Genomic DNA, 11,944 nt, shown 5'->3' with positions numbered 1-11,944 from the left:
GCAAATAATGGAATGTAATATATTAATTCATCACAGTGAGATATCAGGAATTTGTGGCTGAAATTGTAAGAAAGTGTAGCCTAAGTTAAAATGTCTAATTGTTCTATATATACTTGTTTCATAGACCCATTCAACGTTTATTTTCTAAGCAACATATTGAATTATAGTGAACTAAAAAGGTTACAAACCAGTGACATAACGTAATAATGTAAGACAAAAGTCATTTCGGACCAAAGAGAATACTCTACATTTCTGACCTGTAAACTGTGGTGTGGCTGTAACTTTGTCCTTTACAATGTGCACGTCTGATAACCTTTGGCCAGACACAAAACTATTGGCCTTAATTGACTGATTTGTTTCTATGACTAACAGGACACTCATAGCTACAATAAAACACATACCAGTCATTATCTAATCAATGGTGACATCAAAGCAGTGGGGTCTTTCCTATCAGTGAAGGGATGGAAAACAAGGGTCAGTTTAACACATTTGGTCTGTCAAATTATAATGAGAAAAATGTAAAGATGATAGTTTATACATATTCATTAGCTCTTAATTTTTTTCACTGGCAAAAGTGTAGCTAATCGCTAGTCCTATAATATGCTGATACAGAAAAAAACATAAATTAGTTAATAAGTAACTTTACAAATGCCATCAAAGAATTAATCAACCACTTTTTAACAAGGTTTATTACTAGTAAGTGTTTATATTTGGTCCTTAAACTTCTAAAATGCATACAGGTTCTAGAAGGTAAAGAGAGACATTAAATTAGGCGTGTGTTCAATGTGAATACTTTTGGCATCAATTTCTGATGCAAGTTGTCACTGCGGGTAAGGTGAGGTGACAGCAGCGCACAATCTCCTGGACTTTGGGATCATAAGTGTCCGCTTGACTATATAAGGCCTCGGACATCACCTCCTCAGTACAAGCACTGCCCAGCGGACTTGCAAGAACACTTGCAAACTCAGGTAAGCCAGGGTGAATGGGAGCAAAAAAGAATCATCTTACATACTATTGGACTGGTTGATTTGGTTTTGTTGGTATTTATTTTTGTTTGTCTTTTTTCAGGTCTAACCATGAAGGTCCTTGTTGTGCTCGTCCTAGCCGCATTCGCTGGTGAGATACTTAACTTGATTTGGTAGCGCTTGCTTCAAAATAAAGTCTCTGGTTTGCAGTGGGCATTAATGTCTATTATAATCTAAACTGATTATAGTTAATATCATAAAGCTTGTTAAGGTAATAGTTACACAGATCATTAATATACTTATTATTATATATGTTTTCCTTTCAAATTAATACTGACACTCTAAACACATATTATACTGCACATCATTTGGTGAATAGTTTATAGTGGGCCAAGTAATACTTTATTCGTCCAGGAGAAGTTAATGGGAGAAAAACTTTCAAAGGTATTTATCCGAACACTGTTTTTGAAATTGAGCGTCTGAAACTCATTTTCAATCTTAGATTCTCTACCATACAGACAACTAGTTCCGAATAAAGATGCTAAAAATGTGCCTTTCCTCGTGTTACATTGTATTTGAACTTACCTCATGTCCATCTTCCAGGCTGTAACGCCAACCTCTTGTACGCTGATGCCCCCAAGCCTCAGCTCGATCAGCTGAATGATGCATTCTGGGATTACGTTGGCAAGGCCACCCAGACCGCCGATGACACCCTCCAGATGATCAGGTCCACTCAGTTTGGACAGGATGTCAGGTGAGCCAGTTGGATTGATGAGAAATATAACAAGATCATCACTGATACCAGACATTTATTACAATCATATCAAAGCCGCAATGCAAGAAGTAGGTTGGACTTATTTGACTGATGGCATTTAATGTCAAATGTCCTGATAAAGATCTGGAGTTTGACTCTCTAAATATTATTTGCAAATCACATTGTTTTTTGGATGATAAATAAGTGTGACATGTGATTAATATATTTTTTCTTTTAGTCTTTCAGTATTCCAGTTAAAAATTGGAGTGACTAGCATAGCATGCCTTCACTGTAGCACTTAGCACAGAGTTTTCACCCATAAACCACAGGATTACCGGTTCAAAGGACTTGGGCAAATAGTTGTGCCCCTTTGCAAGACACCTCACAGTTGGATTCTGAAAGAAAATATCACAGTAAAAACATAGGTGCATTGACACACTTGCACAATCATCACATCAGAATTTAAACTAAACCTGGAATTTATTCTGGACTAGATCAGGACATAACCGGGTCAAGAGCGGGGCCAAATCAAATTTACAGAAGAACTCAAACTGGACACAAACCAGGACACATCACACAAGCGTGAACACATCTTTATGCTTTTGTGGTAAACTAATCAACATTTGTATTGGGTCTGTGTGCCTGCAGTGCCCGTCTCACCGAAAGCGCCGACCTGGCTAGCAAATACGCCACCTCCATCCAGGACCAGCTGCCCCCCGCCGCCCAGGACATCATCGCAAAGGTGACCACCGAAGCCGATGTGCTGAGGGAGCGCGTGGCCCAGGAGCTCAGCACCGTCAAAGGCCAGCTGGAGCCCTATACCGAGGAGATGAAGATCCAGATCCAGCAGAGGGTGGAGCAGCTCAAGCAGGAACTGGCCCCCTACGCCGACTCCGTGGACGCCGAGGGCCTGAGAACCGCCCTGGTACAGAAGAGTGAGGAACTTCAGGCCAGCCTGGAGCAGAGCGTGAAGGACCTGCAGACCAAGCTGGGACCCTACACGGACGACCTCAAAGTCAAAGTAGACCAGCACCTCCAGGACTTCAAGGAGAACCTGACCCCCATGACCGAGAAAGTGCAGATGGAGCTGACAGAGCGTGCCAAGCAGGTGCAGGAGCTGGCTGCCCCCTACGTGGATGACCTGAGGGTGAAGCTCGACCCATACACCCAGGACCTCCAGACCCGCCTCACCGCTCTCTACGAGTCCTTCATCAAGGCCAACTAAGCTCCATCCTTCAATATTTAAACAACTGCATCGAACAGACACTAAATTATCATTCATTTCACAGCCAACATCATGTAACTTCAGCAAAACCTTTGACCTGAGATTTCTGCCATGAATAAAATAAATGATAAACAATGTTTTCTGATCCGTGGATGTATTCTGTTGTTTTGCATTGGTGGCAAAATGTTGTGTAATTTGTACAATGGCTAGTTAGTTGCAGGGGTGATGTATTGTATTGGGCAATCTTTCTATTTCCCTAAGATTTCTGGTCAACAACATATTTTGCAAAACATTTTTTTAGTTTTACAGTTGAGACGTGGACAGCAGGAAACAGTTTAGTTCTTAAGCCATTTCAGTGAAAGCAACACAGGAACAAAAACCTTAGATTAGCAAAATGTATAATACATGTATTAACAGTGAAGACTCCTTAGACAAGGAAAGTACACAATTCAAAGTGTGTCACACAAAATGCATTGCAATCACAAAGACATGACAGAAATCACAAAACAGTTTAAAAGAGAAGAGTGCAAAGAAAATCATTTCAGTCAAATTCACCGCTAAACAAAACACACAATAACCTTTTGTCTGCCTCTCTTAGACAAACTGTGTCAGATGTTACTGTATGAGCTCATTCTTCTCACTTCCCTGTCTGTTTTCTCAGAATAAGCAAAATGTTGAGGAAGGAAATTAGCTGAACATCTATATCTATCTTTTAAATGCACTTTTCCCTGCGCTGCAAATGTCATGGTCTGGAACATTTGTGTGTTTGCCCTAAACTCTTGTGAGCTCAAGTACTGCACAGCTGACGCAGGATGCATGTTGTCCTTCATCAACAATCTAATACATTGTTTCAAAGATTGCATTTTGACCTCTTGTCCTCACTGAAGTCATAGTCTTTGGCCCACAGAAACAAAGACAAAGTGTGAGCAGTAACCTCCTGTCTCTCTGTCTCTAAAACCTAGAAATTAGATGATACATTTAGCTGTAAGAACTTTAACTTTAACAGCCACATCAAATGAATTCCATCAGCAGTTTTTTTTTTAGCATATAATGTGTCTAAATCAGACTTGGAGAGACTTGTCCCTGCATTTGTCTCTAGTAGGTTAGACCTGTGGTTCTCAACCTTTTTCAGTCATGACCCCCAAAACAACAACCAATGGCATTTACGACTCCCAAACTTAAAAGTAGGCTACCCCCAATAGTTGATTTTATTTTGAGGATATAGATCTAAATAAATTAATTTGGCAGGCCAACAAATCTACATTTACCACTGCATTTGAAGGGTGTCCAGCCTTGTTTAAAACATATACATTTTTCCTATACATATCATCTGGAGACCCCCTGAAATCCTTTCAAGACCTTCATGGGGGTCACGACCCCTAGCTTGAGGACCCCTGGGTTAGACTACTGTAACGGCCTGCTCACTGGCCTCTCCAAACGAGCTGTAAAACAGCTGCAGTTCATCCAGAACGCTGCTGCTCGGGTCCTGACTAGAACCAGGAAGTACCATCACATTAGTCCTGTTCTCAGGTCTCTGCACTGGCCCCTGTGGCTCAGAGAATAGACTTTAAAGCAGCTCTGCTTGTGTACAGTTTAATAGTTTTACAGTTGAGACGTGGACAGCAGGAAATAGTTTAGTTCTTATGCCATTTCAGTGAAAGCAACACAGGAACAAAAACCTTCTATTAGCAAAGTGTAAAATAAATGTATCAACAGTGATGACTGATTAGGCAAGGCAAGTACACAACTGAAGGTGTTTTACTCAACAGAACAAAATGCATTACAATCACAAAGACACGACAGAAATCACAAAACAGTTTAAGACGTAAAAGAGAAGAGTGCAAAGAAAATCATTTCAGTCATATGCACAGCTAAACAAAACAGTGTTTGCCCTTGCCTCGCAGCCCCGCCCCCTGTACCAATGAGCTGTTCTTATTTGAAATGACATGTTCAGGTCTGTCCCAGCAGGCGCTCGGATCATAAACACATCCCGCTTGTGAATTGTTTTGTTCACATTTTCTTTGTAAGCCCCATCAGTGCTGCCAGATGACTCCCACACTGCAGCTTTACTCCGGTAGCAAACAACATTCCTCGGTCCCTCCACTCAGCGTTAACCCAACAGGCCCAGCTCGCATGTCCCCAGTCGCTTAAAGGCCTCGGTGAATGGTGAATTGCTTTGAGTAAGTCACATTACACATATAGGGCACTGGTCAACGTTAGTCATTTGCACGATTTGGGTTGATTCATTTTTTTTCTCTCATATAGTTTTTCCTTTTGTTAAAGTTGCAATACGTAACTTTTCTGGTGCCACCTGCTTGTATCCATGGAAATTATTCATTTACCTGCAACATTCCAGAATGTCATTAAACGTACAACCATCTTGCATTATTCAATCACAAGTACTTGGAAAACATGTATTTAACCTAGTGGAGTCTCCAGAGAGATAAGTTTAAAATGTTACTTTGGAACATTCCCGGCAAAGCATTAACATTTCCAAGAAGACAGAAGAGTTGCATAGTGCATCTTTAAGTTGGGGTTGCTACAGTAAACTGAGCTGTTGTTGCAAAGTGTTTTGGCAAATATATACGCCTGATGCCCTGTCTGTCACTATGTAGCCAAAAATGAGTTAAAAGAGCTACTGAAGTGTCTTGCCGGGAATCACAAAACAATGAGCTTTGGACAAGTTTGAACCAGTCATCCTCTGGTTGATGGGTGCACCTCTTTTCTGTTTCACTATTGAGTCTTGATTCTTGATGTTTTTTTCTTCCCCAATGCAACAACCCTAAGGTGCTACTCCTGTTTTCTGTCCATAAAGAGAGATTCAAACCAATTTACACAATAGAAACAACACCATTTTAGCTTTTTATTTATTCCTGCACACTCCTGTGCTAAAACAATGCTGGAAAATGACTCTCTGCTTAAACCTTCTCCATCAGCTGATAGGCCTGACTCAGAGCTGGTGAGGTTTTTTTTTTCAGTTGACCGGCTTTTAACCCACACACTTTAACGGCAGTAACCTCTCTGTGACTCACCTCTTGTTTTGCTTTGGTTGATGTTATTCACATTTACCAGAAACAACATAAAGCAGATGTTATTTCTAACACGCAGTAACTGCCTCTCTTAGACAAACTGTGTCAGATGTTACTGTATGAGCTCATTCTTCTCACTTCCCTGTCTGTTTTCGTTTGTTCAGAATAAGCAAAATGTTGAGGAAGGAAATTAGCTGAACATCTATATCTATCTTTTAAATGCACTTTTCCCTGCGCTGCAAATGTCATGGTCTGGAACATTTGTGTGTTTGCCCTAAACTCTTGTGAGCTCAAGTACTGCACAGCTGACGCAGGATGCATGTTGTCCTTCATCAACAATCTAATACATTGTTTCAAAGATTGCATTTTGACCTCTTGTCCTCACTGAAGTCATAGTCTTTGGCCCACAGAAACAAAGACAAAGTGTGAGCAGTAACCTCCTGTCTCTCTGTCTCTAAAACCTAGAAATTAGATGATACATTTAGCTGTAAGAACTTTAACTTTAACAGCCACATCAAATGAATTCCATCAGCAGTTTTTTTTTTAGCATATAATGTGTCTAAATCAGACTTGGAGAGACTTGTCCCTGCATTTGTCTCTAGTAGGTTAGACCTGTGGTTCTCAACCTTTTTCAGTCATGACCCCCAAAACAACAACCAATGGCATTTACGACTCCCAAACTTAAAAGTAGGCTACCCCCAATAGTTGATTTTATTTTGAGGATATAGATCTAAATAAATTAATTTGGCAGGCCAACAAATCTACATTTACCACTGCATTTGAAGGGTGTCCAGCCTTGTTTAAAACATATACATTTTTCCTATACATATCATCTGGAGACCCCCTGAAATCCTTTCAAGACCTTCATGGGGGTCACGACCCCTAGCTTGAGGACCCCTGGGTTAGACTACTGTAACGGCCTGTTCACTGGCCTGTCCAAACGAGTTGTAAAACAGCTGCAGTTCATCCAGAACGCTGCTGCTCGGGTCCTGACTAGAACCAGGAAGTATGATCACATTAGTCCTGTTCTCAGGTCTCTGCACTGGCTCCCTGTGGCTCAGAGAATAGACTTTAAAGCAGCTCTGCTTGCGTACAATCCCTCCATGGCCTAGCAGCACATGTTGGTACCATATGAACCATCTCAGACTCTGAGGACCTCAGGGACCGGCCTCCTGCTGGTGCCCAGAGTAAGAACTAAACATGGGCCGGCCTCCTGCTGGTGCCCAGAGTCAGGACTAAACATGGACCGGCCTCCTGCTGGTGCCCAGATTTAGGACCAATCAGCTTATCAGTTTTTTGCAGCTAAAATCTTCCTGAAGATGTGAGAGAAGCCTCTGTTTTGACAATGTCTTAGCTCAAAACAGTTCTGTTTGGCTGTGCATATGGCTGAAAGGATTTTATTCACACCGTTCTCTTTTAAAATCAGTTTTAAAACATATTCATTGTATTTGTTTGCATCTTTCTTGTATTGTAAAACACTTAATTACTGTACTTTGTGCTCAACAAATACAATTGCTTCGCCTTGCTCTGTTATCCACCTCCTGATCACTGCACTGAAACCCACTTGTGACGTTACACAGGAGCAAAGTGTAGATGTGTTGGCTGAACTGTAATTATAGTGACAGTGTGATAACAGGTCATAATGGTGATAACCTCAGAGGGCCCCTGTCCAACTCATGAAAGTGTTGCACTGGTTGAATGAGCTGGCATATGACAGTGATAGTGTGCAAATAGCTAAAAGAGCACTATTATTGCCAGTCTGCCCCATGGCAGCTGTGGCTGCAATGTGTAAGTGTAATAAATTATTTAGTAATGTATGTGATTTATTTTTGTGTTTTTACATCATTTGTTTGTGTTTTTAACGATCTTGTCTGCAAGATAATTATTAATGTCTTCTTTATAGAGAACATGACATTGTTTACATATGTGCTCTTTTGAACGCAGACATTTGTCATTAGTCGTGGTTAAGTAGGAAGGCAGTAAGGTTTGTTATGGAGATGTGGATCTGTAAAAACAACACCACGTGTTACACAACACTTCCCCGTTTACTTTCACAACTTCAGCATCTTGGAATTTTAGTACTTCTGCAAGTGCATTACTGTTAACACTGGTCCTGTTTGTTTGGAGGTAGTATAAGTCTACACACATACACACATTTGTGATCACCTCTAATCCTTCTTTCTGTGGTGTGCATACAGTTATCCAGGGTCATGCCACTGCATGCCCAGTCTGTTTGTTCCACAGCCAGAAACTAAAGTCCTCCCTGCAGGGACAAGCTGGGCATAATATAAACAAGTCATTGGAAGTAGATACACCAGGGTTTACAGTACTGGGAGCTTCTGCAAATAAGAATAGTAAGAATAGTAGGCATCATGCATCAGAAATGTTTTACATGTTTGAATAACTTGAGAGAAGCCAATAGTAATTTGAGAGAAAATATGGAACGACCCTTTTCTATTGCACATAATAATTAAATCAGAAAGAAGTGAACTGTATTTAACAGTGCTAAGGTGCTGTCAGAGAAAAAGCCTCGAGCCTTTTTCATAGAGAAGTAATAAATGACCATTTGAGCAGTGCCTCCATGGCTCCTCTGAAGCCTCCGCATTTGCGTGTCAAATGGTGACATCACTTGTTCACACCTGGTTGAAAATTAACAATAATAAAAATGCGTCTTTAAATCTGCATGACGTCTGGCTCTAGGCCTACAATAAATTATTGGCGCACACTTTTTGGGCATCTATGTATGAGCATAAGAATAACGCGTTATTGGTGCGTAATGGAAAAGTAGGCCTAGTGGTTTAAAATGAAAATAAATTGTATAATAACATCCTTACGGCAATAGAGTCTAGATGGTAAATGAATATTTAAGTGAAATGGGTTTATTTCACTTGTGTTTCGGTGGACTTCATCATTTAAAAGTTTGAATTCCAACACCAGAGGTGAAAGTTTAGAGGTTGCGCGTCGTGGCCGCGCTGCCCGTCACTGCGCAATCATCGTAGCGTGAGGTGGAAAGAGGATTCTGTGCAGACAAACCCTCAGCCCGCTCCCCGTGGGCCACCCCCACCTCACACACACCCAGCCCCCCCGCTTTGCTCTTTCCTCTCGATGGGACTGTATAAAAGCGCGCAGAGGGAGCGCACGGAGCACGCAGCACTCCTCTCAGTACAGGTGAGTGATGCGCCGCAGAGCCCCGCTACAAGCGGCTCACGACAGACTTCTGCCTCTGCTAAAACCACTACTCATGTCCTCTCGCTTTTCTTTCAGGTGTTTTCTGTTCGACCATCAACCATGAAGGCTGTAGCTCTGATCCTGGCTCTTGCAGTCATTGGTAAGTAACAGTTTCCTTTTTGGATTACTTTGGGATTGTGAGAGAAAAGTTAGAAAACAAGATATGTTAAGTTTAAAATGCACTATAACTGCATTGTACCATGCCAGATAGTCACAATGTGTGTATTGTATACAAGTTTAGCAAATTAAAATTAAGGAAAGATAAAGAAGGGAAAACTTTGAGCTTGGGCTCAGAGATAAAACAAATAGATAGGTATGATACAAATATGTGAATGCTGTACTTACATGTGTCCTGTGCACACAGGTTGCAGTGCCCGCACTCTGCCCGATCCCACTAATGCCTGGCAGGATGCTGTGGACAAGTTCTGGCAACGCATCAATGACATGAACCAGAAGGCTGATGGTGTGGTGCAGAACATTAAGGCCTCTCAGCTGACCCGGGAGCTTGAGTAAGTGCCTGAGACGGTTATAGCTGTTATAGCCCCTTATACAGTATGAGCCCATGTACTCATGTGTGTCCTGTATCCACAGTACTCTGATCACAGACACCATGGCTGAGCTGAACACCTACAAAGATGACCTCCAGACCAAGATGAGCCCCTACACCGACTTCTCCACCAACCAGATGGCCCAGGACCTGCAGCTGCTGACCAACCGCCTGCAGCAGGACATGCTGGATGCCAAGGAGCGCAGCACCGAGTACCTGGGCGAGCTCAAGACCATGGTCGATCAGAACACCGATGACGTCCGTGCACGCCTCGGAACTTACACCAACAAGCTCAGGAAGCGCCTCAGCAAGGACACAGAGGAGATTGTCAGGTTAGTGCTGCTATATAAAGTCTCAATCTGTAAAGTGAAGTATAGTGGTACTGACCACTGAAATGAAACAAAAAGAACTATTAAATCTAAATCTTTATAAATAACCTACTAAACATTTATTTTATAATGTAGCACATATAGAACTTTAGCTAACCCTAACCCAATGAAAAGGTCAGTAAATTAGCTGTTGTAATCTGAATTGTACAGTACTGTTCATTCTGTTTAGCATCCGTTAGATTCTGAACACTTTATTTCCCTCCAGCACTGTGGGCACCTACCTGGGTGAGGTCCAGTCCCGCACCTCCCAGAACGTGGAGGCAGTCCGCGGCCACGTGGAGCCCTACATGCAGCAGGCCAGCGAGACCGCCAACCAGAAGTTTGGCGACATCACTGCCCTCCTGCAGAGCCAAGCTGAAGGTTTGGGCAAGACGCTCGGGAGCCAGGCCTCCGACGTCAGGACCCAGATGGAGGAGACCGTGGGGGGTCTGCGCACCGCTCTGGAGGACAACATCGACAGGCTGACCGAGCTCATCCAGCCCTACGCCGCCCAGATCCGCGAGCAGATTGAGAACATCGCAGAGAAAGTCAAGGATGCAGCCCAGTAAATACAGACTGACCTGATCAAATCAAACATTTCAGATAAGATCGGTGGAATGTAAAAACCACTGACATGTTACTGATCATATGTTTTATGGTTACTTTAGTGTGCAGGGAGAGTGGGCTGAAGTATGATCAATATACTGGTACGTTTGCCCATAATCACTGAACACAAGTACCTCAAGCAATAACGCGCTCAATGCAATTCAATGTATGCTTTACTGCAGCTGTTTACTTTTATACAACCCAACCCCTCATTATGCTAAAGGGGTCAAAACATTTCAATGAATGCACTGAAAGGTTTTTCCAACAACGGCAAGAACAAACTGGATTGCCTGAATGTATTGTGACCAATTCATATGGTTGTAAAATGTGAAATGCATTTATGACAACCGTTAAGATTGATCTGCCTTCTTCACATGTGATGAAGAGTCCCTTGTATTTCAAATGTCCACAGTGTTGCGTGAATAAAGGACCAAGAAAACAAAAGTGTTCTGTCTCTCTCCTAATCAATCTTTTAAAGCACATTTATTATTGAATGATGGCTAAGTTACACCAGACTTACAGGGATTCCTGGTTATTCACTCCGACACAATTGGGCCTGCTATAACTGTTGATAAAAAGAGCAGTGTTGCCTAATTCACAAAATATTACCTTTAAGCCTTGGGGGTATTATGTAACGGTGTATATCTACAGAAGGTGACATAAGCACTGATACACAAGTCTTGACCTGCCTGTTATATGTGCCGTCATTGAACACGAAGCTCATTGATAAGTTCTAGTTTAGACTTGCATGATTCCCATGTGCTGTAACTGTTAGAGCAATCTCTGTTTTTATCCAACGCAACAGTTTCATCAACTATATAATATAAAGAAATCATATTTTTTTATTTGTTTTGATTTCAGTAAGATTTTATTTCATCATTGCATACACTATATTTTAAATTATATGCACCGGTACTGTTCTGATAAAAGTTGTGAATAATTATGAAGTAATAAATGTAATTACTGTACATACAACTTACATGCAATATTTTGCATCTCTTGGGTAATTTGTATTAAGTAGTGTATATCACTGCAGGTGAATGTGAAACAATCTTCTGTAGTTTATTTCCATACATGTAAAACAAAATGTGTGAAGATGTATTTAGAATTTAAACATGGAAAGAGCCAATTTTAAATGACTTGCTTCATTTTGTTGCATTAGATAAATAAGATATCCAAAATCCCATTTGACTGAAAACTGGTGTTGGAGTATAAACTGTAA

The 11,944-nt window shown here is 41.4% G+C and overlaps 2 protein-coding genes across 2 annotated transcripts; both read left to right on the top strand.

The window, feature by feature from the left end:
- The first annotated feature begins 755 nt into the window (after positions 1-755).
- Positions 756-3,083, top strand: apoa4b.2 (apolipoprotein A-IV b, tandem duplicate 2). The gene is made up of 4 exons (XM_072460644.1): positions 756-968; positions 1,069-1,116; positions 1,569-1,719; positions 2,368-3,083. The coding sequence occupies exons 2-4, from the start codon at positions 1,077-1,079 to the stop codon at positions 2,942-2,944; spliced, it is 768 nt and encodes a 255-aa protein (XP_072316745.1). The 5' UTR covers positions 756-968; positions 1,069-1,076; the 3' UTR covers positions 2,945-3,083.
- Positions 3,084-9,063: 5,980 nt separating this feature from the next.
- apoeb (apolipoprotein Eb) lies at positions 9,064-11,166 on the top strand. The gene is made up of 5 exons (XM_072461594.1): positions 9,064-9,141; positions 9,238-9,301; positions 9,566-9,710; positions 9,793-10,080; positions 10,343-11,166. Exons 1-5 carry the CDS (start codon positions 9,079-9,081, stop codon positions 10,683-10,685), a joined length of 903 nt encoding a protein of 300 aa, XP_072317695.1. The 5' UTR covers positions 9,064-9,078; the 3' UTR covers positions 10,686-11,166.
- The last annotated feature ends 778 nt before the right edge of the window (positions 11,167-11,944 follow it).

The sequence above is a fragment of the Eucyclogobius newberryi genome, unplaced genomic scaffold (genome assembly GCF_026437365.1).
Source record: "Eucyclogobius newberryi isolate DKJ021-1_F unplaced genomic scaffold, fEucNew1.0.hap1 SCAF_3, whole genome shotgun sequence".
Taxonomy (NCBI): Eukaryota; Metazoa; Chordata; class Actinopteri; order Gobiiformes; family Gobiidae; genus Eucyclogobius; species Eucyclogobius newberryi.
Note: the sequence above shows the minus strand (reverse complement) of the source record. Positions and strands in the feature narration are given on the sequence as shown.

Coding starts and splice junctions, on each gene's coding strand:
- apoa4b.2 (XM_072460644.1), top strand. CDS start 1,077: ATGAAGGTCCTTGTTGTGCTCGTCCTAGCCGCATTCGCTG. Junction 1,117..1,568: donor CGTCCTAGCCGCATTCGCTG/GTGAGATACTTA, acceptor TCCATCTTCCAG/GCTGTAACGCCAACCTCTTG. Junction 1,720..2,367: donor CAGTTTGGACAGGATGTCAG/GTGAGCCAGTTG, acceptor GTGTGCCTGCAG/TGCCCGTCTCACCGAAAGCG.
- apoeb (XM_072461594.1), top strand. CDS start 9,079: ATGGGACTGTATAAAAGCGCGCAGAGGGAGCGCACGGAGCACGCAGCA. Junction 9,711..9,792: donor CAGCTGACCCGGGAGCTTGA/GTAAGTGCCTGA, acceptor CTGTATCCACAG/TACTCTGATCACAGACACCA. Junction 10,081..10,342: donor GACACAGAGGAGATTGTCAG/GTTAGTGCTGCT, acceptor ATTTCCCTCCAG/CACTGTGGGCACCTACCTGG.